General features: G+C 47.7%; 1 protein-coding gene across 2 annotated transcripts in view; it reads right to left on the bottom strand.

Moving 5' to 3' along the window:
* PNPLA1 (patatin like domain 1, omega-hydroxyceramide transacylase) overlaps positions 1-11,764 on the bottom strand; it is a 42,615-nt gene extending 30,851 nt beyond the window's left edge. For both annotated transcript variants that reach the window (XM_017971042.5, XM_054253929.2), the window contains exon 1: positions 11,400-11,764. In XM_017971042.5, coding sequence (XP_017826531.2) covers positions 11,400-11,604 — 205 coding nt within the window. In that variant the 5' untranslated portion in view covers positions 11,605-11,764. The remainder of the gene's footprint in view (positions 1-11,399) is intronic.
* Between the last annotated feature and the right edge of the window lie 7,879 nt (positions 11,765-19,643).

Genomic DNA, 19,643 nt, shown 5'->3' with positions numbered 1-19,643 from the left:
AACATGGTAGTGGGAGTTACAGCAACCACACAATGACACAGTTTCTACAATATTATATAGTTTTTGTATTTGTCATGCTATTTGATCTCACTTTCTTTCTTTCTTTCTTTTTTTTGAGACAGAGTTTCACTTTTTATTGCCCAGGCTGGAGTGCAATGGCACAATCTAAGCTCAATGCAACCTCCCCACCTCCTGGGTTCCAGTGATTTTCCTGCCTCAGTCCCACCGAATAGCTGGAATTACAAGTGCCTGCCACCATGCCAGGCTAATTTTTTGTATTTTTAGTAGAGACAGAGTTTCGCCACGTTGGCCAGACTAGTCTCAAACTCCTGACCTCAGGTGATCCACTTGCCTTTCCCTCCCAAAATGCTGGGATTACAGGCGTGAGCCACCGTGCCTGGCCGGATCTCACTTTCTTAACCAATGTATAAATAATTGCTTGACCCCTGGAGATTAACAAGAAAGCTGTCATGCTGCTTGCAAAGCAATTTCTGAAATAATGATTAGAGAGGATGTAGAATGTAGACATTTAGAGAAATCCCAGTCTTGGCTCTGCGGTCTAAACCTGGGAAAATTATCATCTCTTGAAATCCCTGTTTCCTTGTTGGTAAAGTGAGTATAAATATAGTATCTGCTTCATCGGGTTGTGAGGGGGCTAGAGTAAATGGTGCATATAAAGCACTCAGCACGGACCTGACACGTTCGAAGTGCTTGGTAAACAGCCGTTATTCAAATGGCACTAGGTTGTGAATTTGAGCAGAATACCTTTTTACGGAAAACACTGCCATCTCAGATAACTAGTTTTGGGAGTAATTTTTGATGAAGACATTTTGATTCTGAAAGTGTACCCAGCAATCAGGACTGAAATTCAAGTTACATCTGGATTGTATGTGTATGCAACACATACACGTACACACTGACACTCACCCAGACACCTGCAACAGGAAAAAATGGAGGTTCTCATTCATGTCTTAAGGAACATTGGAGAGACTTCTAGCTCCAGCAGTACGACTGGCTGAGCGAAAGAGGAACCTCTCCAGCTTCAGAAGCAACAGATCAGGTGCCATGTAATTCCAGCTCATGCCTGTAATTCCAGCACTGTGGGAGGTGAAGGCAGGCCGATTGACTGAGGCCAGGAGTTCAAGACCAGTGTGGGTCACATAGTGAGACCCTGTCTCTACAAAAACATTAAAAAATTAGCCAGACATGGTGGCATGTGCTTATAGTCCTAACTACTCAGAAGGGTGAGGCAGGAGGATTGCTGGAGCCCAGGAATTCGAGGTTACAGTGAGCTCTGATGGTGCCTCTGCACTCCAGCCTGGGTGACAGAGAGAGACCCTGTCTCAAACAACAGCAATGACACAAAGTCCAATATTAAATAAAATACAAAACGAAGTTCTACGACACTCACAAGAAAGAAAGGAAGAAACAAAGAGGGAACTGAAAACCAGTGGCCTGAGAAAGAAAGAAAGCTGATGATGTGGTGGTCACCACGGAGACTGTTATCAGACCAGAAACTGGCAGGGACGGGGACTACGTTCTTGGGCTGGGTGAACTGAGACCTGTGCTTAAAGCCAGGAGCTTGCAAAGGCTGCTGGACCCTGACAGGGTGCCAGTGGATTGTGTCTGCCCAGGGATCTGGGTGAAAAAACACAGTCTCCCATAAAAATGGAAGACCCAAATCTGTATTACATGTGGTTTACAGCTTGAATTGATACAATTTACAGAGAAATTAACATGAAAAGTGCTCCCAAGTTGGCGATAATCCTAGGGTGTTTGACCAGGGCCAATGCAGATTAGCTGAGATGGGTCCTTCCACTGCCAGGGCCACACAGAATTTCCACAGAAAAACCAAGTCCTTGTGCTGATGAGCTCACAATGACCATGAAAAACATGGATCAGACCCGGCTGGATTCCAGTCATCTTTGTTTTAATAAGGTTTAATTCATTCTCTGGGACATTCTTGAGTTTGGAAAGTGCTGCTTTATCGATCCTTTTCTATTTCAAGATACATTTCTTTTCATATATTCATGCATTCATTCAAAATTCATTCAAAGACTTATTTTGTGACTAATATTTGCCAAGCACCGGGCTAGGAATGCATCCATGACTTCTTTTGTCTTTCACCATAGTGTCCAAGGGATGCATTTCCAATTACCCAAGTTACAGATGGCAAAACCAAGGGTGAGATGGGTCCCTGGCCAGCCAAGAACCCATGGCACTTGGGGGCAGAGTTGGAAGTCCAGACCCAGCCCTCCTCCTTCCTGGGAACTGTGTTCTCCACCAATCCTGGCCCTGTCTCAGTCCTCAACTGAGTGACAAAGATAGATGTATGAGTGACCAAGAAAAGTAGTTACTAAAGCGAGGTTCTCACCGAGGAAAGTTTGACTCCCCAGTGCCAGCCCCAGGGAAACAGAATACACCCTTGAGACACCTATCAATGACAATAACTTCAGCCAGCCTCAGCTCCAGCGGCCCAGGAGAATTTCAGTTACTGGGAGGGCAGGAGCTGCCTAAGGTAGCACTGGCCTGGGTGTGGGAGGCTGATCAAAACACTTCTCCAGTGCTCTGTCTACACGGGAAGAGTTGTGCTGGGTCCTCTTGTGCACACATTTGCAGGGCAGGGGGCAAAACACATGGCTCCTCTGGACCTTGGGTGTGTTTTGCAAGGTCCCTTTGAAACCTGTTTTCTGTCTGGAAGGACCAGCCACCTCCCTTTCTGAGAACACAAGCATGTTTGCACTGGGGAGGGGGGAGGGGCAACAACACCAGCAGACCTCTCAGACTAGAACTCTTCCCTCAGTGCACGTGGCTCCCTCCCTAGCTTCATCCACCTCAGAGGGGCCTTCCCTGGCCGGCCCACCCAAAACTGTGCTCTTTTGTCATTCTCTCATCCTTCCCCTGCTTTATCTTCTCCTTTGAGTACCTATGCTGACCTTTTTATTTATGCTCAATTTTCTATGGTTTACTTTCACCAAGAGCATGTCAGCTTCATGAGGGTGGACATCCACTGCTTTGTTCACTGCTGGATCCCCAGGACCTAGAATGAATGAGTGGATGCATGATCTATTTTATCACCACAATTCAGCCAAAATCTGATCTTCGACCTCCTTGTCTGCACCTTGAAGGAACGGGGCTCAAACAGTGATTCTCAAAATTAAAAAAAAATTACCGAAAGATTTTCTTTAAATAAAATTTTAGAAAGATCCCCCGTGTATAAGATGGACAACAGCGGGGCTTAAGTGCAGCCGGGGCTTCAGATGTGTCTGTCCCCTGCTTTCTCTCCCCGTCTGCAGAACCCTGAGGATCCCTGGAACAGTTTGGAAACCATTGACCTAAGTGAGGTCTGCTTCCAACTAATCACTTTCTCCCCCAGGGTCTAAATACAATTATCTGTAAAATGAGGGAGTTGGACTTACTGACCTTGACACTGTCACATTTCGAACCTTATATCTCATATCCACAACTACAGAAAATTATCCAAGAGCCAGGGAAACTCCAAAATACAAACTGCAAAGACACGTTCAGTGTCACACTGGCCAATAGCCAGCAAACACCAGGAGTTTATCAAGGAGCTCTTGTTTTCTGAGCAGTTTGTGGGAGCCATAGGACCCACAAGATCTCAGATTGGCTCAACCAACCTAGTTGATGAAATGAGACACCACATCTGAAACAGTCAAGACTGTATAAGATCAAGTGCTAGAATGGGTGGATATTTTACAGGCAAACCAGACAGCATGGAAAAGAGAGATGGAGTGGTAAAATGGGATGGTATCTGGGGAGGAGGTTTTCTCTCAGAAAGGAGAGCAGCAGGTCATTCTAGGCAAGAGACACAGTAGGTACCGTGGTGCATTGCCCAGGCCCCCTGCTGCAGGACTGAGGCACTCATGCTCCCACTGCCAGGAGGGCAACTGCTGGTGGATTGGAGCTGAGCCCTTTCCCAGACAACAAACTGGACTGGACTTTGTGATTATTTGTTTGTTTGTTTGTTTTCAGACATGGTCTCACGCTGTCGCCCAGGATGGAGCACAATGGCACAATCATAGTTCACTGCAGCCTCAAATTCCTGGGCTCAAGTGATCCTCCCACCTCAGCCTCCTGAGTAGCTGGGACTATAGGCATAAGCCACCACACCTGGCGAATTATTTTATCTTTTGTAGAAAGAGGGTCTCATTTTGTTGCCCAGGCTGGCCTCAAACTTTTGGCTTTAAGCAATTCTCCTGTCTCAGCCTCCCAAAATTCTGCATTCGTAAGCATGAGCCACGGAACCCAGCCAACTTTGTGATTATGAAGTCATGGTCATGGTCTCAGGCAGGGGCAGAGTTTCTCCAGTGTCCTCATGTCATTGATTGTGTTATTGTGACAGAGACTGCTGTTTGTCCCCAGTATCCATTGTCCCCTTCTTTCTTAGTAATTGACCCTCCAGTTTTTAGCTGGCCACATGGCCTCCCAAAATAAAGTCTACATTTCCTAGGCTCTCTTGCAGTCAGGTATGACCATTTGACTAAATTCCAGTCCATGGGATGGATGTAGCTGACAGGAAATATGTCACCTCCAAGTCCTGCTCTAAAGGGATGTGCTGTGCCCTTCCCTTTTCCCTTTCCGACCAGCTGGAATGCAGACATGGCAGGGGGCACTCAGACCACAGGAAAGACAACATCCTTCAACTCCCAATGTCAGTTGACTTGCACTGTTTACCATGCTCTGGAGGCATCACGTTTCCTCACTGCGTGGCTTTGCCGTGTTGTCATGCCATGTCCTTGCTGGAAGCCTTGGTTCCTGCCCAACCTGTCTCTACCTGTCCAACTTCTACGTCAAGAACTGACTAGCTCAAATGTCACTTCCATGAGGCCTTCCATGTTTGGAAGTATTCTCTCCATTCCTCTGACTGCTATGCCTTATAATTCTCTAACATTCAATTGGAACTTTCTTTCGTTATAAGTATTTGGTAGCTGCCTTTAAGTTTGAGTGGACTGTAAGCACCTTGTAGCAAGACCAGAGTTTCATTTTGTCTTATATCTTCATATCTTCTGCAGGGCCTAGTATATGCTTAACTAACACGGAAGGAAGGAGGGAGGGAGGGAGGGAGGGAGGGAAGGAAGGAAGGAAGGAAGGAGGGAGGGAGGGAGGGAGGGAGGGAGGGAAGGGAGGAAGGAGGGAGGGAGGGAGGGAAGCAAGGAGGGAGGGAAGGGAGGGAGGGAGGGAAGGAAGGAAGGAAGGAAGGAAGGGAGGGAGGGAGGGAGGGAGGGAGGGAGGGAGGGAGGGAGGGAGGGAGGGAAGGGAAGGAAGAGACTGGCTCATCATACATTTTTTTGTGGAGAGAAAGGTACCAAGAAGTAGTTTGAGTGGGAGTAGGGTTTTAAGTCTGCCAAATCAGTATTCTTTGATTAAAAAAAAAATTTATTTTTCAAAATTATGCAAATGCAGCTTCGAGGCACATTTCCAACCCCACTTCTGACAAGCCTGGAAATTCTGGATCCCCCAGTGGCAATCATGGAGACCACCCCTGCTAGGTAAATGAATGGATTAATGAAGGTTACCACATCTCTAGTGAAAAGCAAGCATTGTGTTAAGTGCTTTTACAAACATTTTCATGTGCCCTGAACTGGCCTGGTCACAGAACTGGGTGTACATGCCAGGAGATGCATCCTCTGCTGCCTCAGCTTTCAAAGTAACAAAACACAGAATCTCAGGACAGAAAAGCCCCAAGATGGCTGCAAAAGTAGGGGCATGGCCTTGAGGAGGGCCTCAGAAAATGCTAGCTGGGTGCGGTGGCTCACGCTTGCAATCCCAGCACTTTGGGAGGCCGAGGTGGGTGGATTGCTTAAGGCTAGGAGCTGGAAACCAGCCTGACCAACATGGTGAAACCCTGTCTCCACTAAAAATACAGAAATCAGCTAGGTGTGGTGGTGGGTGCCTGTGAGCCCAGCTCCTCGGGAGACTGAGGCAGGAGAATGTCTTGAAACCAGGAGGCCGAGGTTGCGGTGAGCGGAGATCACACCACTGCATGCATGCCAGCCTGGGCAACAGAGCAAGAGTCTGTCTCACAAAAAAAAAAAAGAAAGAAAGAAAATGCCATGGAAAGAAGTCCCATTTCCCATAGCAATAAAACTCCAAGGGAGAAATAAATCTAATAGAACGTGCAAAATCTTTACTGAAGGACAAAAAAAGACCAGAACAGAAAGATCAACTGTATTTATAAATGGGACGATGCAATTTCAGCTGAAATCCCAGCAGAGCTTTTCACATGGGGTGGGAAAAGGGCCAAGCATAATGGAGGCAATATCTGAAGAAGGAAAGAGGAGGAAGAGGAGGAGGAGATTGCTTGTCATACGTAATGAACCCCTTACTATAAGACTAGAATGATTAAAACAGAAATAGACAAATTAGCCAACAGAATAGAAGAGAGACTTGAATATTCCAGAAGCAGCATTTCCAGTAAGCGTGGAGGTAGCCTCTAACAGGCTATGGCATGGCAAAACAGTTTAAAACTTAGTTCTCTACCTCAACCATCAACAAAGTAAATTCCGGAAGAATTAACCTAAATATGAAAACTTTAAAACTTTTGAAAGACAACGTAGAATAAATCGTTGTAATAAAGATATTTAAAAACACAAATTATAAGAAAATGGCCATGGGCAGTGGTTTACGCAGGTAACCCTTGCACTCTGGGAGGCTGAGGAAGGAGGATTGCTTGAACTCAGGAGTTCAAGACCAACCTGGGCAACATAGTGAGACCCTGACTCTACAAAACAATTTTTTAAAAATTAGCTGGGCATGGTGGCATAACCTGTTGTCCCAGCTACTCAGGAGGCTGATGCAGGAGGATTACTTGAGCCCGGGAGTTTGAGGCTGCACTGAGCAATGATTGTGCCACTGCACTCCAACATGGGTGACAGAATGAGACCCAGTCTCAAAAAAAAAAAAGAAAAACAAAACAAAAAAAAAACCCAAATTGTAAGAGGATAGGTGCATTGTGTATGACTGGCAAATGGTAAGTGTACAGAATATATAAAGAACATCTACACAGTAAAGAAAAAAGATAACTTGGTAGGAAAAAGCAGGGAAAGGTGGTGAGCAGGCCAGGTACAGAAGAGGAGACATCTAGTGGTCAGTAAGTACACAGGGATACTAAGCATCTCTAGAATCAGGATAGGTAGATTACATACAGTAGATGAGGTAGAATTTCACATTCATTCAATCGGCATTTCGAGTGCGACATTGTGGGGAAATCGGAACTCATATCTGCTGCTTGTGATTAAATTGGTACAACTGCTTTGTAATTTATCAAAGTCATTAAACAAAGTTAATGACAAACATACCCTAGAACAACATACATTCCACGTGAGCAGGGGCGACACAAACAAGGAAGCTTGTAACAACCAAGAAATTGGTCATGTCCATCAATAAAATGGCTGACTGTACTGTGGTATAGGAATATAGAGACTTGAAGGAAAACCAGAGACCTAGCTCTGGTTCCTTTTCAGCTTCTAACTGATGATGGGACTTCTGCTTCTGCATAGAATGCTCTCTCCAAGATATTCTTGGGCTCATTCCCTTACCCCCTTCAGGTCTGTGCGCAAATTCCACCTGCTCAGAGAGACTCTCCGACCCAGACTCCGCACCCCTTAACACTGTATTGTTAAGCAGGGCAATTTAAAGGATAAGAATATAGCCTGCGGCCAGACAGGGTTCAAATTCTAGTTTTACCAGGTGATATCTGTATGACTGTAGGCAAGTTATTTAAATTTTCTGTGACTCAGTTTCCTCCTCTGTAAAATGGGGATAATAACAGTTTTCACCTAGAAAGGCTGTTGCGAGGACTGAATGAGTTAATATGCCAGAGGTAGAACAGTGCCTGATATAAAGGAAGTGCTAGTTAAGAGTAACTTGTATGGCTGTTAAAATGAATGAATGAACTAGACTGGAGTGACATTGACAAGTCTCATAAACATGCTGCTGAGTGGACAGAGCGAGTTCCACACATACTTCACCCCTCCCTGGACTTCTGCCATAATTACGAGCAGCCCACAGCCTAGTCCTTGATTATACCACACTGCTTGATGTCCTTTTCATAGGTTTTAGTTCCCACCACTGCTGTCCATGACCACAGCCTGGCCAACGCGGTTTGCAGTAATATTCATCAAACTGAATGAGGATGAGTTAAATTCGTTCTGAAAAGTCCTTCCTTCCCTCCTTCCTTCCTTCTTTCCTTCCTTCCTTCCTTTTTTTCCTTCTTTCCTTCCTTCCTTCCTTCCCTCCTTCCCTCCCTCCCTCCTTTGTTTCTTCCTTCCTTCTTTTTCTTTCTTTCTTTCTCTCTTCTCTTTCTTTCTTTCTTTTCTTCCTTTCTTCCTTCCTTTCTTTCTTTTTGAGTTGGGGCCTCCCTATATTGCCCAGGCTTGTCTTGAACTCCTGGACCCACACAATCTTCCTGCCTTGGCCTCTCAAAGTGCTGGTATCACAGTCATGAGCCACTGTGCCCAGATGCTGTATTTTAAGATGACATAAAGACAGAAGAGTGAGGGTAATGGCGCAGATGAGCAGTGAAAGTGCCTGGAAAGGGAGAAGGAATCCCTGTGCCAGGTGTTTCCAGGGCAGGAATTCTGTGACTCCAGGACAGAATACGGAGTGTCACTCCAGCCCCATTCCAAAGGCCTGGAGTCCACCAGGGAGAAGCCATTAATGACTACGTTCACAGTAAAAAAATCTGGAAAGATCCATGCCAAGCCCTTAGCACTGGCCACGGAGGGAGGGTGGATTAGGGGCCGCCAGGCAAATGGAGGCTTTCTTTCTACTCTTCTTCTTTTTTTTTTTTTTTTTTTTTTTGAGACAGAGTCTGGCTTTGTCACCCAGGCTGGAGTGTAGTGGCGCTATCTCTCTGCAACCGCTCTCTCTGGGGTTCAAGCAATCTCTCGCCTCAGCCTCCCAAGTAGCTGGGACTATAAGTGTGCACCACCACACCTAACTAATTTTTGTATTTTTTTTTTTAGTAGAGAAGGGTTTTCACCATTTGGCCAGACTGGTCTTGAACTCCTGATCCACCTGTCTCAGCCTCCCAAAGTGCTGGGATTACAGACATCAGCCACCATGACTGGCCTCTCTCTACTCTGTACTTCTACTCTGGACACTTTTGCATTGTTTGAGTTTTGTCCAGTGAGAAAAACATGTTTATTACTTGTGAGATACTAAAAAGAAAAAAATATCTTATACATTAGAGGTACTCAGTGAATGGACATTACTATTATTCTTTAAAACAAAGACTTTCTACCCAGCATACAGGTCCCCAGACAGGAAGGCACCCTGCTTGGGCTGGGAGGAGGCTCCTGTCTGCAGCCTCTTCCTCACACAGTCCAGCTGGCCCTTGAGCAAGTCGCATTGGCTCCACTGTCAAAGCACATCCTGAATCCAATCTGTTCCCTCATCTGGTTTCTACCTTGCTCCTTCCAACACACTCTGCCCATCGGTCAGATATTAAGAACTCCAATCAGATGGTTGCCATACACCGAACACTTGCCATGTGCCAGGTACTGTTCTAAGCAGGTATTCATTTTAGCTCAGTTAATCCTATAACCAGGGGTTCCCAAACGCCAGGCCTTGGCCCCAGGTCTGTGGCCTGTTAGGAACCAGGCCACACAGCAGGAGGTAAGTGGCAGGTGAAGCTTCATCTGTATTTAAGCATCTGTAGATGCCATCTGTATTCAGCGGCTCCCTGTCACTCACATTACCGCCTGAGCTCCACCTCCTGTGGATCAGTGGAGGCATTAGATTCTCACAGGAGCCAGAACCCTATTGTGAACTGCACAAGGGCGGGATCTAAGTTGCACGCTCCTTATGAGGATCTAATGACCGATGATCTGTCACCGTCTCCTCTCACCTGCAGATGGGACCATCTACTTGCAGGAAGACAAGCTCGGTCTCCCACTGATTCTACATTATGGTGAGTTGTATAATTATTTGGTTACATATTAAAATGTAATGATCATAGAAATAAAGTGCACAACAAATGCAATGCGCTTGAATCATTCCGAAGCCATCCCCCACCAACCCTGGCATGTGGAAAAATTGTCTTCCACAAAACCAGTCGCTGGTGTCAAAAAGGTTGGAGACCCCTGCTATAACAACGCTGGGAATTAGGGGCTGTTAGATCTCCCTTTTCTAGATGGAGAAACGTTCAGTAACTTGCCTCCGGCCCGCATCATGAAACAGCAGAGCTGGGATCCCACCTGAGAAGCGCATGCTCTCTGCCCCCTTCCCACCTGCTGTCACTGCCTCCCATGCTCCTCAGGTGAGATCAAAGCTTGCTACTAAGGCCACACGACCTGGTCCCTGTCCACTTCCCACCACCTTGCTCCACACCACAGGCTTCATGGCTGCTCCTCCACCAGGAATTCTCCTTCTCAGGAGCTCCCAATAACATATTCTGCCACTATACCCAGCTCTAGGCTTGAAGGTCACCTTCTCAGAAAGGCTTCCCTCACCACCTTTCCAAAATAGTTCCCATTTTATTCTCAGCCCCTTTCCTGCTGTAATTTTATTCGTAGGTCGCATCACTTCCCGACCCTACACTAGAAGGTGCCTTGTTTGAATGTTTATGATCTTTTTCTCTAGAAGTTCTGCTCCACAAGAACAGGGACTTTGTCCTTAGTGCCCAGAACAGAGCCTGGCCCAGCACAGGAGCTCTGTAATGAATGAATGCCCCCTAAGACAGCACACGAGGCTGCTGGGCCTGTTCCTCGGGGCTCCCCAGCCAGGATGGTGTTCTCTCTCTGGGTCAGCAGTGCAGCAGTCCTTCCTGCTGAGGCCCCTGGCAGGGCAGAAGGTGAAGTAAGAGCTTCTCTATTCTCTCCCCACCCATTGCTGTGCTTTCACCACTCTGGGCTCCCTTCTGTCTGTGCTTCCAGCCTCAGGGCATTCATCTTTCCAGCCACCTGGAAATGGTGGGCACATCTGTCTACCTCAGGGTGATAGAGAGTTGAAGAGTGGCCTCTCCCGAGCGTATTCACATTTTAAAAGAGGCCAGGCAGGGCAACATTGAACCCCAGAGTATGACCGCGCGGCCGGGTAGCTTCTTGCAGCACCACATTTGATGCTGGAGGGAGATACTGCCCTTCACTCTCCCAGGCGCCGGGAGACAGAGCATCTCACAGGTAAGGGCATTGAGGGAGAGGGACAGGGGTCCAGGCTTACCCTGCAGGTCAGAGACTGGCACCTGGCAGACCCCAACCTTCAGATGTCACAGCTGCTGCCATCATACTCCACTCAGCTCTTCCCTTCCCTTCCTGCCACCCAGGCGTGGCTTTGTTCCCCAAAAAATCCCCAGCCTCCTCAGGCTCATTCTGCCTCCATGGAATCCCCCCAGAGACTTTCCAGGGGACCCAGAACACAGGCCTTACCCTTACCCATTTCAATCCCGCAGATGGCCAGGGCAGCGATCACAGCACCTGCGGATGTCCCTGCGAAGCGGTGGGCCGTTTCCAGCATCCGGGGGGCCAGGTCCCGCAAAGCATCCACAGCCCCGGCCTGGTAGAAGGAGAGGAATCCACTGCCGGAGAAGGAGATGGAGTGGGGGGTGTCCGGGTCCCCCTTGAACACCTGTTCTTCCATCTCCTCAGCCTCTGGCTTTCCGCGGAAGGAGGAACCACCCTTCAGCACTTGCCTGCCCAAGCCTGGGCTGCCGCTCCCTGTAAGAACTCCCTGCCCAGCTTCTCTGCCAGCCCGGAGCCTGGAATGTGGCTGTCCCTACCCGGTCTGCTGGAGCAACCACAGGCTGCTCAGGCGGCTGCCTTGGCCTGTTAAGCTCTGCCAGGAGGCAGTCCCAAAAGTTGGAAAGGTGCCCCAGGACAAGATGCAGAAGGCCTCCCTGGTGTGTGAGCAGGGTCCTGATTTTGTGAGCCCCTAACCGGCTTCATTTCTTGGCAGATTCACCTCGGGTACGGGCTCCTCACCCCTCTTCCCATCCATGGTACACAGAGGTGTGTTCACTGCTCCCCACACAGGGCCATGCCCAAGGAGGCGGGCTCTGCCCAGCCCTCGGCTGCAACATTCAGTTGCAAAACTTCTGTGATGGTTATTGGGCACCTTCCTCTCCGACATACTGCTGCGGCAGTGAAGGGCTTCCAAGCCTGCCTCCCTCCAGAAGGATGATGCCCACGCTGTCTCTTTTGGAAGGGTCCCCCAAAAGAGATGCCCCTTCTGGGCTCCTTCAGGCGGTGTGGTATGTGTGCTGTGTGGCACAAGCATTTTTATTTGTTCTTCTTACAGAAGCACCCCTTTGTTTATTCACTTGTTTATTTACATCTTAGCATCGGCCCTGGGTAAAATTGTCAGAGATGTTTGACTTTGGGGCTCCACCCACCACCGCCTCTGGACCTCTCACTGTGTCTTCTCCTGGGCCCTTCACTGACCCCGTGACCTTGGTCAGTACCTTCTCACCAAGCCCCAAGCGCTCATGCTATCTTCTAAGGGTTCAGGAAGAAATCAACCTGAAATCTATATCATTGTAAGTGGGTGAGGCTTCGTGTTGTATGCTCTACTTCCTGCTCAGAAATGAGAAGTTTGAGATAGCAGTGTTTAACCCCAAGGATGAGCAGCTGGGGGGAGGGTCACCTATGGGGACGTCGGGGTCAGGGCAGAGAAACATTTTGGTGAGGGAGGTGGACCAGGGTTAGCTCCAGGGGCCGCAGTTCCGCCCCTTGAGGAGCCACATAATGTGGTCCTAATGAGGAGGAGGAGTGGTCCTCACACCAGAAAAATGTCCCCTCATGGAGATATCACAAAGAAGGCAAGATTTCCTCTCCCTGCTCTCCTCAGAGACCACACAGAAACAGGAGCAGAATCAGAATCAAGACGCCAAGGCCTCCACCAAGTGCCAATCCAGTTCCAGCCTCTCTGTCATGATGAGATATCAGTGGCGTCCCTGCCCCTGGGGAGCTCACACCATTCTGGTGGACTCACTGATCTACATGAGAATTCCACAGGGAGGGCAAGGCCAGGCTTCAATTAGGAGGGAGTTTTCTAGGCCAGGCACCGTGGCTCACGCCTGTAATCCCAGCACTTTGGGAGGCCAAGGCAGGTGGATCACGAGGTCAAGAGTTCAAGACTAGCCTGGCCAAGATGGTGAAACCCCATCTCTACTAAAAATACAAAAAGTAGCTGGGCGTGATAGCACACGCCTGTAATCCCAGCTACTCAGAAGGCTGAGGCAGAAGAATCGCTTGAATATGGGATGTGGAGGTTGCAGTGAGCTGAGATCTTGCTACTGCACTCCAACCTGGGTGACAGAGCAAGACTCTGTCTCAAAAAAAAAAAAAAAAAAAAGGAGGGAGTTTTCTGTCTTGGGTAGGTAATACCAGGCATATAATTGCCTCAGGTTGAAAAGAGACCTTTAGATTAGATGTGTAACAGATAAAGTGTGTGTGTGTGTGTTTGTGTGTGCGTGCGCACGCATGTATACATGTGTGCGTGTGTGTGCAGAGATCTGAAGCATTCTGCTGGGGTCGGGGCAGGTGTGTCAGGGTGGAGTCTAGTCAGCTTTTGGACAGCAGAGACCCTGTCCCCTTCCTGGGAGGTCAGGTCAGCTCCAGTGAGTACTTTCATGCCCAGCGCTGTGCTGTGTTGTGGGGCCCTGGGGACAGGAGTACATAGAAGCTCCATCCTCAATTCAGACATTTGCAGGCTTCTTGAGAACAAGATAGGCAAATGTGAAATAGGCAGAGAACCATACAAGGCAATCTATAATTAAGTACTAAACGGTGCGGGGCTGAGATTCCTGCCAGAAAAGTTAAGAGGCGGGGCTGAGCAGTGTGGGCTGGAACATCTGAAGAGCTGTGCCGTGGAGCTGTGGGTTACGGGGCTGGAGGCAGCGGGGAGGAGCAGGCAGGGCACTGGGACCAGGTGCAGCAGGAGTCCCTTACACAGGAGGGGAGGGGTGTCCTGGGGCCTGTTTCACAGGACAAAGGGCTTTGGATGAGAGGCCTTCCAAGTCATGACGTTGGATCCCAGCTCTGCTGTTTACAGGCAGCGTGGCCTTTGCATGATCTCTCTGGACCTCAGTTTTCCTCATCTGTGAAAGGGACAATACTGTCATTCCTGTGCTGCCCAGTAGCTATAAGGCTAAAGGTAATGGCTGTAGGATGCTTGGCACAGGGCAGGCCTGTGGTTACCAGAGGGTAGTAAGAGTCAAGGCTTCTGAAACAGATGGACCCCAGAGTTAAGGTAGAATAGAGAGGCAGGGTCCAAAGGGAAAGGCTTGATCCATATGCGACATGCAGAGGAGCTTGGGGGATCTCAGGCAACAGAGCTTTGGAAGGAAGATGTGACTGAGGCTGGAGGCTGAGGAAGGAGGATGGCGGCCCATTCTCCAAGGATGGTGGTGGCCAGGCCAGGGTGGCAGCTGCAGGAAGACAAGTGAATGAAGTTATCGCTGCAGAAGATTCTCAGGGGCAGGGACTGGTTGGATGGGCAGGGTGAGTCATGGCGGAGGCCTCGATTTTAGCCTGGGGGTAGGGAGGAGTGGGGCTGTCTTCACCCACAATTGGGGAAACTGGGACAGACCTGGGGAAGCTGGGTGGAGGATGATTTTACTTTACAATGCATCTGAGATGACAGCAAGACATTGGCGCTATCCACGGAGGTGGGTGGCAGGGATGGCACCAGAAGCAAGGACAGAGACCCCTGCCACTGAGGCAGCAGAGAAGGGCAAGCAGGTGGAGGAGGGCATGGGGTCATGCTGAAGGGAGGACAGTTATGGACAGGTTTCTTTTTCCGGGTCATCCCAGTGAAACAGAAAGCAAGGCCACCTGCTGTACATAGACTGCAGGCACCTGGGGATGCTGGAGACCCACCATCCCTTCAGAGATAGCACATCCTGACATGGCCTCTGTTGTCCCCAACTCCTCGGATCTGGCTGACTTGCATGAACGCACATATGTTTCTGTTCCCTGTGGATGTGGAGACTGCAGTGCCACACAGCCCCTTCCATGCAAACACGCCAGCCAGAAATCCATGACTATGCCCAGGAAAGCCGTGGAGGAGCTACTAACCTGGCCCCCAGTGGCTGGGCCTGGGAGACTGGTTTCCACAACTGACAAGGGCTGGTGAGCAGCAGGTCTCAGCCTGTCCTCTGCTAGCTGCTAAACTCTTGAGAAGCTTCCTCTCATTCACCATCATTCCTGACCTTCTACTCATGCCCTAAGAACGTCAAGTAAATGACATCGAGGAAGACTCGATTTCCAGCATTTGATTTTTCGTCATCTCATGATCTTTGCAGGTGTTTTTTAACTACATTAACACTGCTTGTATGACTCATCAGTCCCTGAGGAAATCATGCGAGAGAAACAGATTGCTTATCACACACACTTCCAACAAAACAACCCAAAGTGAATTTCTATAGGAACCTGGACTCCCTATAAGTTTAAGACATATGAAGCCACCTAGGATGGATACCGGGGAAAAAGATGCACATTGATTCCAGATTGGCTTTGCCTCATGGGGTATCACCCTCTGCTTACATCCCGAAAATGTTAATTTAGTGAAGAACTCGGTGGTTTCTTGATTCGGTACAGTAGGAAGGTCACAACATCACCCATGAATATTCATGCCAAAACAATATCACTGGAATCTAATTGAGGCCTAACTTCCAGCTTACAGTAAATATGAAGTACAAATAATCAGACAAATGCAGCCTGTGAGAGGCTGGCAGAGACCATTGCTGGCACCAGCAGCCATCTCCAGCCCACTTGCTCCTTGCCCACCTCCAGGTAAAGCAGCTGAAAAGCCTGGTCCTTGGTTTCAGCTAAGGGTGAATCATGAGTTCATCAGGCCCCATTCCCCTGGATAATGAGAAGTAATAGGGACTCTGCTGGGTGGCTTCTTAGATTTTCCTCCTTGATAAAAGGAAAAAGGCACATAGGGAGCCCCTTGTAGCTCCATCTCCTTTTCTTCCTGCCAGAGACACTGTCCTGCGAGCACATGGTGTGTGGATCTATAACAGCTGTTTTTCATCCGTCAGGGGAAATGTGGCAAACACACTAAGTGTATTAGTTATCCATTGCTTCATGACAATTTACCCTGAAGCATGGCACTTTTTTTATTATCGTACTTTAGATTCTGGGGTACATGTGCAGACCATGGAAGATTGTTGCATAGGTACATTCATGGCAAGGTGGTTTGCTGCCACCATTCCCCCATCACCTATACCTGACATTTCTCCCCACGTTATCCCTCCCTCACCCGCCCTCCCGCTATCCTTCCCATAGTACCCCCCTCAACAATATGGCACTTTGAAACAATAAGAACATATTATCTCACACCATTTTTTAGGGTTAGGAAACTGCTAACGGCTTAGCAGGTGGTTCTGGCTCTGCATCTCTCAAGGTTGCATTCAGGCTGACAGCCAGGGATGCAGTCATCTCAAGGCTCATTGGGGCTAAAGAACCCACTTCCAAGCTACCCTCCTGGTTGCCAGTGGGTATCAGTTCTTGGTCAATGTTGACAAAAGCTTGCATGCCTCATGATGTGGGCCTCTCCACTGTGTGGCTCACAACTTGCAGATGACTTTCTTCAGCGAGAGATGAAGAGAGTCAGAGTAAGAAAGAAGGAAGGAGAGCATGTGAGCCCAAGACAGAAGCTGCAGTCTTTTATAACCTAATCTCTGATATAATCCCATGTGTATTCTATTGGTCACATAGACCAGCCCTGGTAAAATGCAGGAAAGGGGTGAATACTAGAGGGTGGGTATTACCGAGGGCAAATTTGAAGGCTGGCTAAGGCACTGAAAATCGTATAAGAAAAAGCCTGTGTCCGTGCTGAGATTCTTGTGTGACTGCAACAACCCCCGCCACCATTTGTGTGTACATCCTGTGATATCAGATAACTCAGTGTCTTTGTTATTAGTCACTGTTCACTTGATATTTGCTGCTGAAAACCTCATGGCCAATGCAAGGGCTCTTAAATACTTCTAGAAAAATGTAGCCCTTAATTTGAGAAGAAATATGCCCTTTGCTTTTAGTAAAAACAAAATAAATACTTTAAGGTATAGATATTTTGTTATTGTAGATAAAATAACTGATTCATGAAAATTCCGAAAAACTCAATTTGAAAATTTGTATTTTTTAAAGAAATTTTTTACCAACTTATTTTTGTAAGAAACCAAGAAGTAGCCAGGCGTGGTGGCTCATGCCTGTAATCCCAGCACTTTGGGAAGCAGAGCTGGGTGGATCACCTGAGGTCAGGAGTTCAAGACCAGCCTGGACAACATGGTGAAACCCTGTCCCTACTAAAAATACAGAAATCAGCCAGGTGTGGTGGTGGCACATGCCTGTAATCCCAGCTACTCTGGAGGCTGAGACAGGAGAATTGCTTGAACCCGGGAGGTGAAGGTTGCAGTGAGCTGAGATTGTGTCACTGCACTCTAGCCTGGGCGAGAGTGAGGCTCTGTCAAAAAAAAAAAAAAAAGTAAAAAAAAATTTTTTTCTCTTCTCTACCCCTCCTGAAAAATAGAGTGGAGTTCTGATAATTTTTCTTCTTTTCTTTCTTTCTTTTTTTTCTTGTTTGTTTTGAGATGGAGTTTCACTTTTGTCACCCAGGCTGGAGCCCAACAGCGCAATCTCAGCTCACGGAAACCTCTGCCTCCCAGGTTCAAGAGATTCTCTGGCCTCAGCCTCTCCAGTAGCTGGGATTACAGGTATGCACCACCACACCCGACAAATTTTTGCATTTTTAGTAGTGATGGGGTTTCACCATGCTGACGAGGTTAGTCACGAACTCCTGACCTCAGGTGATCTGCCCACCTCAGCCTCCCAAAGTGCCTGATTACAGGTGTGAGCCACCGTGCCTGGCCCTGATAACTAATTAAACAGTCCTCCAACGTAGGACTGGCTTTTTGAGGGGTGTGGCTTAATTTTTGAATCCTTGACCAAACCTATAGACATATCAGTGGTGGGGGGTAGAAGTGTTTCAATGTTTCCAAAAAGTCAGGAATTTCAAAAGATACAATGTAAGGAGAGAGGAGAAGGTTTGACACAGCTGAGATGGACACAGTTGAGAAGCTTGCTGGTTTTCTGACCTGTTGTTATTTGTAGAACCTTGAAATTATTCATACAGCCTAAATAGTATATTTTTTCTCATAATGAAAGAGCTCTAACATAAAGTACCCAGACTGGTACAGCAAACATTCATGTACCCACCAGCCAGATTGAAGAAATATTAACATTTTACTACATTTTGCCGAGTGCAGTGGCTCACGCCTATAATCCCAACACTTTGGGAGGCTGAGGTGGGCAGATCACTTGAGGTCGGAAGTTAGAGACCAGCCTGAGCAACATGGAGAAACCCCATCTCTACTAAAAAATGCAACATTAGCCAGGTGTGGTGGCGCATGCCTGTTATCCCAGCTACTTGGGAAGCTGAAGCAGGAGAATCACATGAACCTGTGAGGCGGAGGTTGCAGTGAGCTGAGATCATGCCATTGCATTGCAGCCTGGGCAACAAGAACGAAACTCAGTCTAAAAAAACAAACGAACATTTTACTACATTTGGCTCAGTTATTTCTGTGGTTTTAAAGCAATGAGACATCACAAGTAAAGGTGAAACCTACTCAAAATGTTTCCTAATCAATGTCACCCTTCACTTTCCCTCCCATGAGAACTGTGTTCCAGATTGAAACTGTGTTCCCTGCCACGTTTTTATACTTTTAGTATATAAATATGTTTTATAAACAGTATATGCTAGTGTTTCATAAATCTTTAAAAATTTTTTACATAAACAAATACATTGCGTTTATTTTGCAAACTGCTGTTTTTTATCGGCATTATGATCCCTGGCTCTAGTCTTTTCCATTTTCCTGCTTTCTGGTGGCCCATTCTGAGACCATGGGTGAGCATATGTATCATTCTCTTCCTGATGGACATTTGGGCTGTTTGCAGTGTCTGGCTGTAACCAGCAATGCTGCAGTGAACACTCTTGTGTACATCCTTCCTTGCCCTGCACAGGAATTTCTCAGGTCCCAATGTGGGTTTATCAATGGTACCCACAGGAATTCAGTCAATGGAGGTGACTGAGTTACCACATGGAGAGGCTAATACCATTGAAGCGATTTCTTCTTTTTTTTTTTTTTTTTTTTTTCTTATTTTTTGTTATTTATTTATTTTAGAGATGGGGTTTCACCATGTTGGCCAGTCTGGTCTTGAACTCCTGACCTTGTCATCCACCCATCTCGGCCTCCCAAAGTTCTGGGATTACAGGCTTGAGCCACCGCGCCCGGCCTTGAAGCGATCTCTATTACAGATACTTACATTTCATCGCCATGCAGGACTGTATGGGGAAGCCTGAGTTTTGGTCACAGGGCAGAAGGGATGCCGAGAGGGCACAGCTCAGAGGCTTTATGGTGTTTTCCGTGGGAAAGGCAAGGCGAGACAGAGAAACAGCTTAGGACTGGCTGGTTCAAATCAAGGTGGCAGGGCTGGGCTGTAGGGGTGGTCTGTAGTTGACTGGTGCCTGGCCCTGGGTGATTTTGCCTCTTGGAGTGGAAAAGCCAGAGAGAGGAGGTGGATCACAGCATGGGCTCTGGAAGGGCTAGTTTACCTATGAAAGGCACAGCTGTCCCACCCACCACAGCCCTCTGCTATCTCTAAGAATGGGGTAGC

Source organism: Callithrix jacchus, chromosome 4 (assembly GCF_049354715.1).
Source record: "Callithrix jacchus isolate 240 chromosome 4, calJac240_pri, whole genome shotgun sequence".
NCBI lineage: Eukaryota > Metazoa > Chordata > Mammalia > Primates > Cebidae > Callithrix > Callithrix jacchus.
The sequence above is the reverse complement of the archived record's forward strand: the minus strand, read 5'-3'. Positions and strand labels throughout refer to the sequence as shown.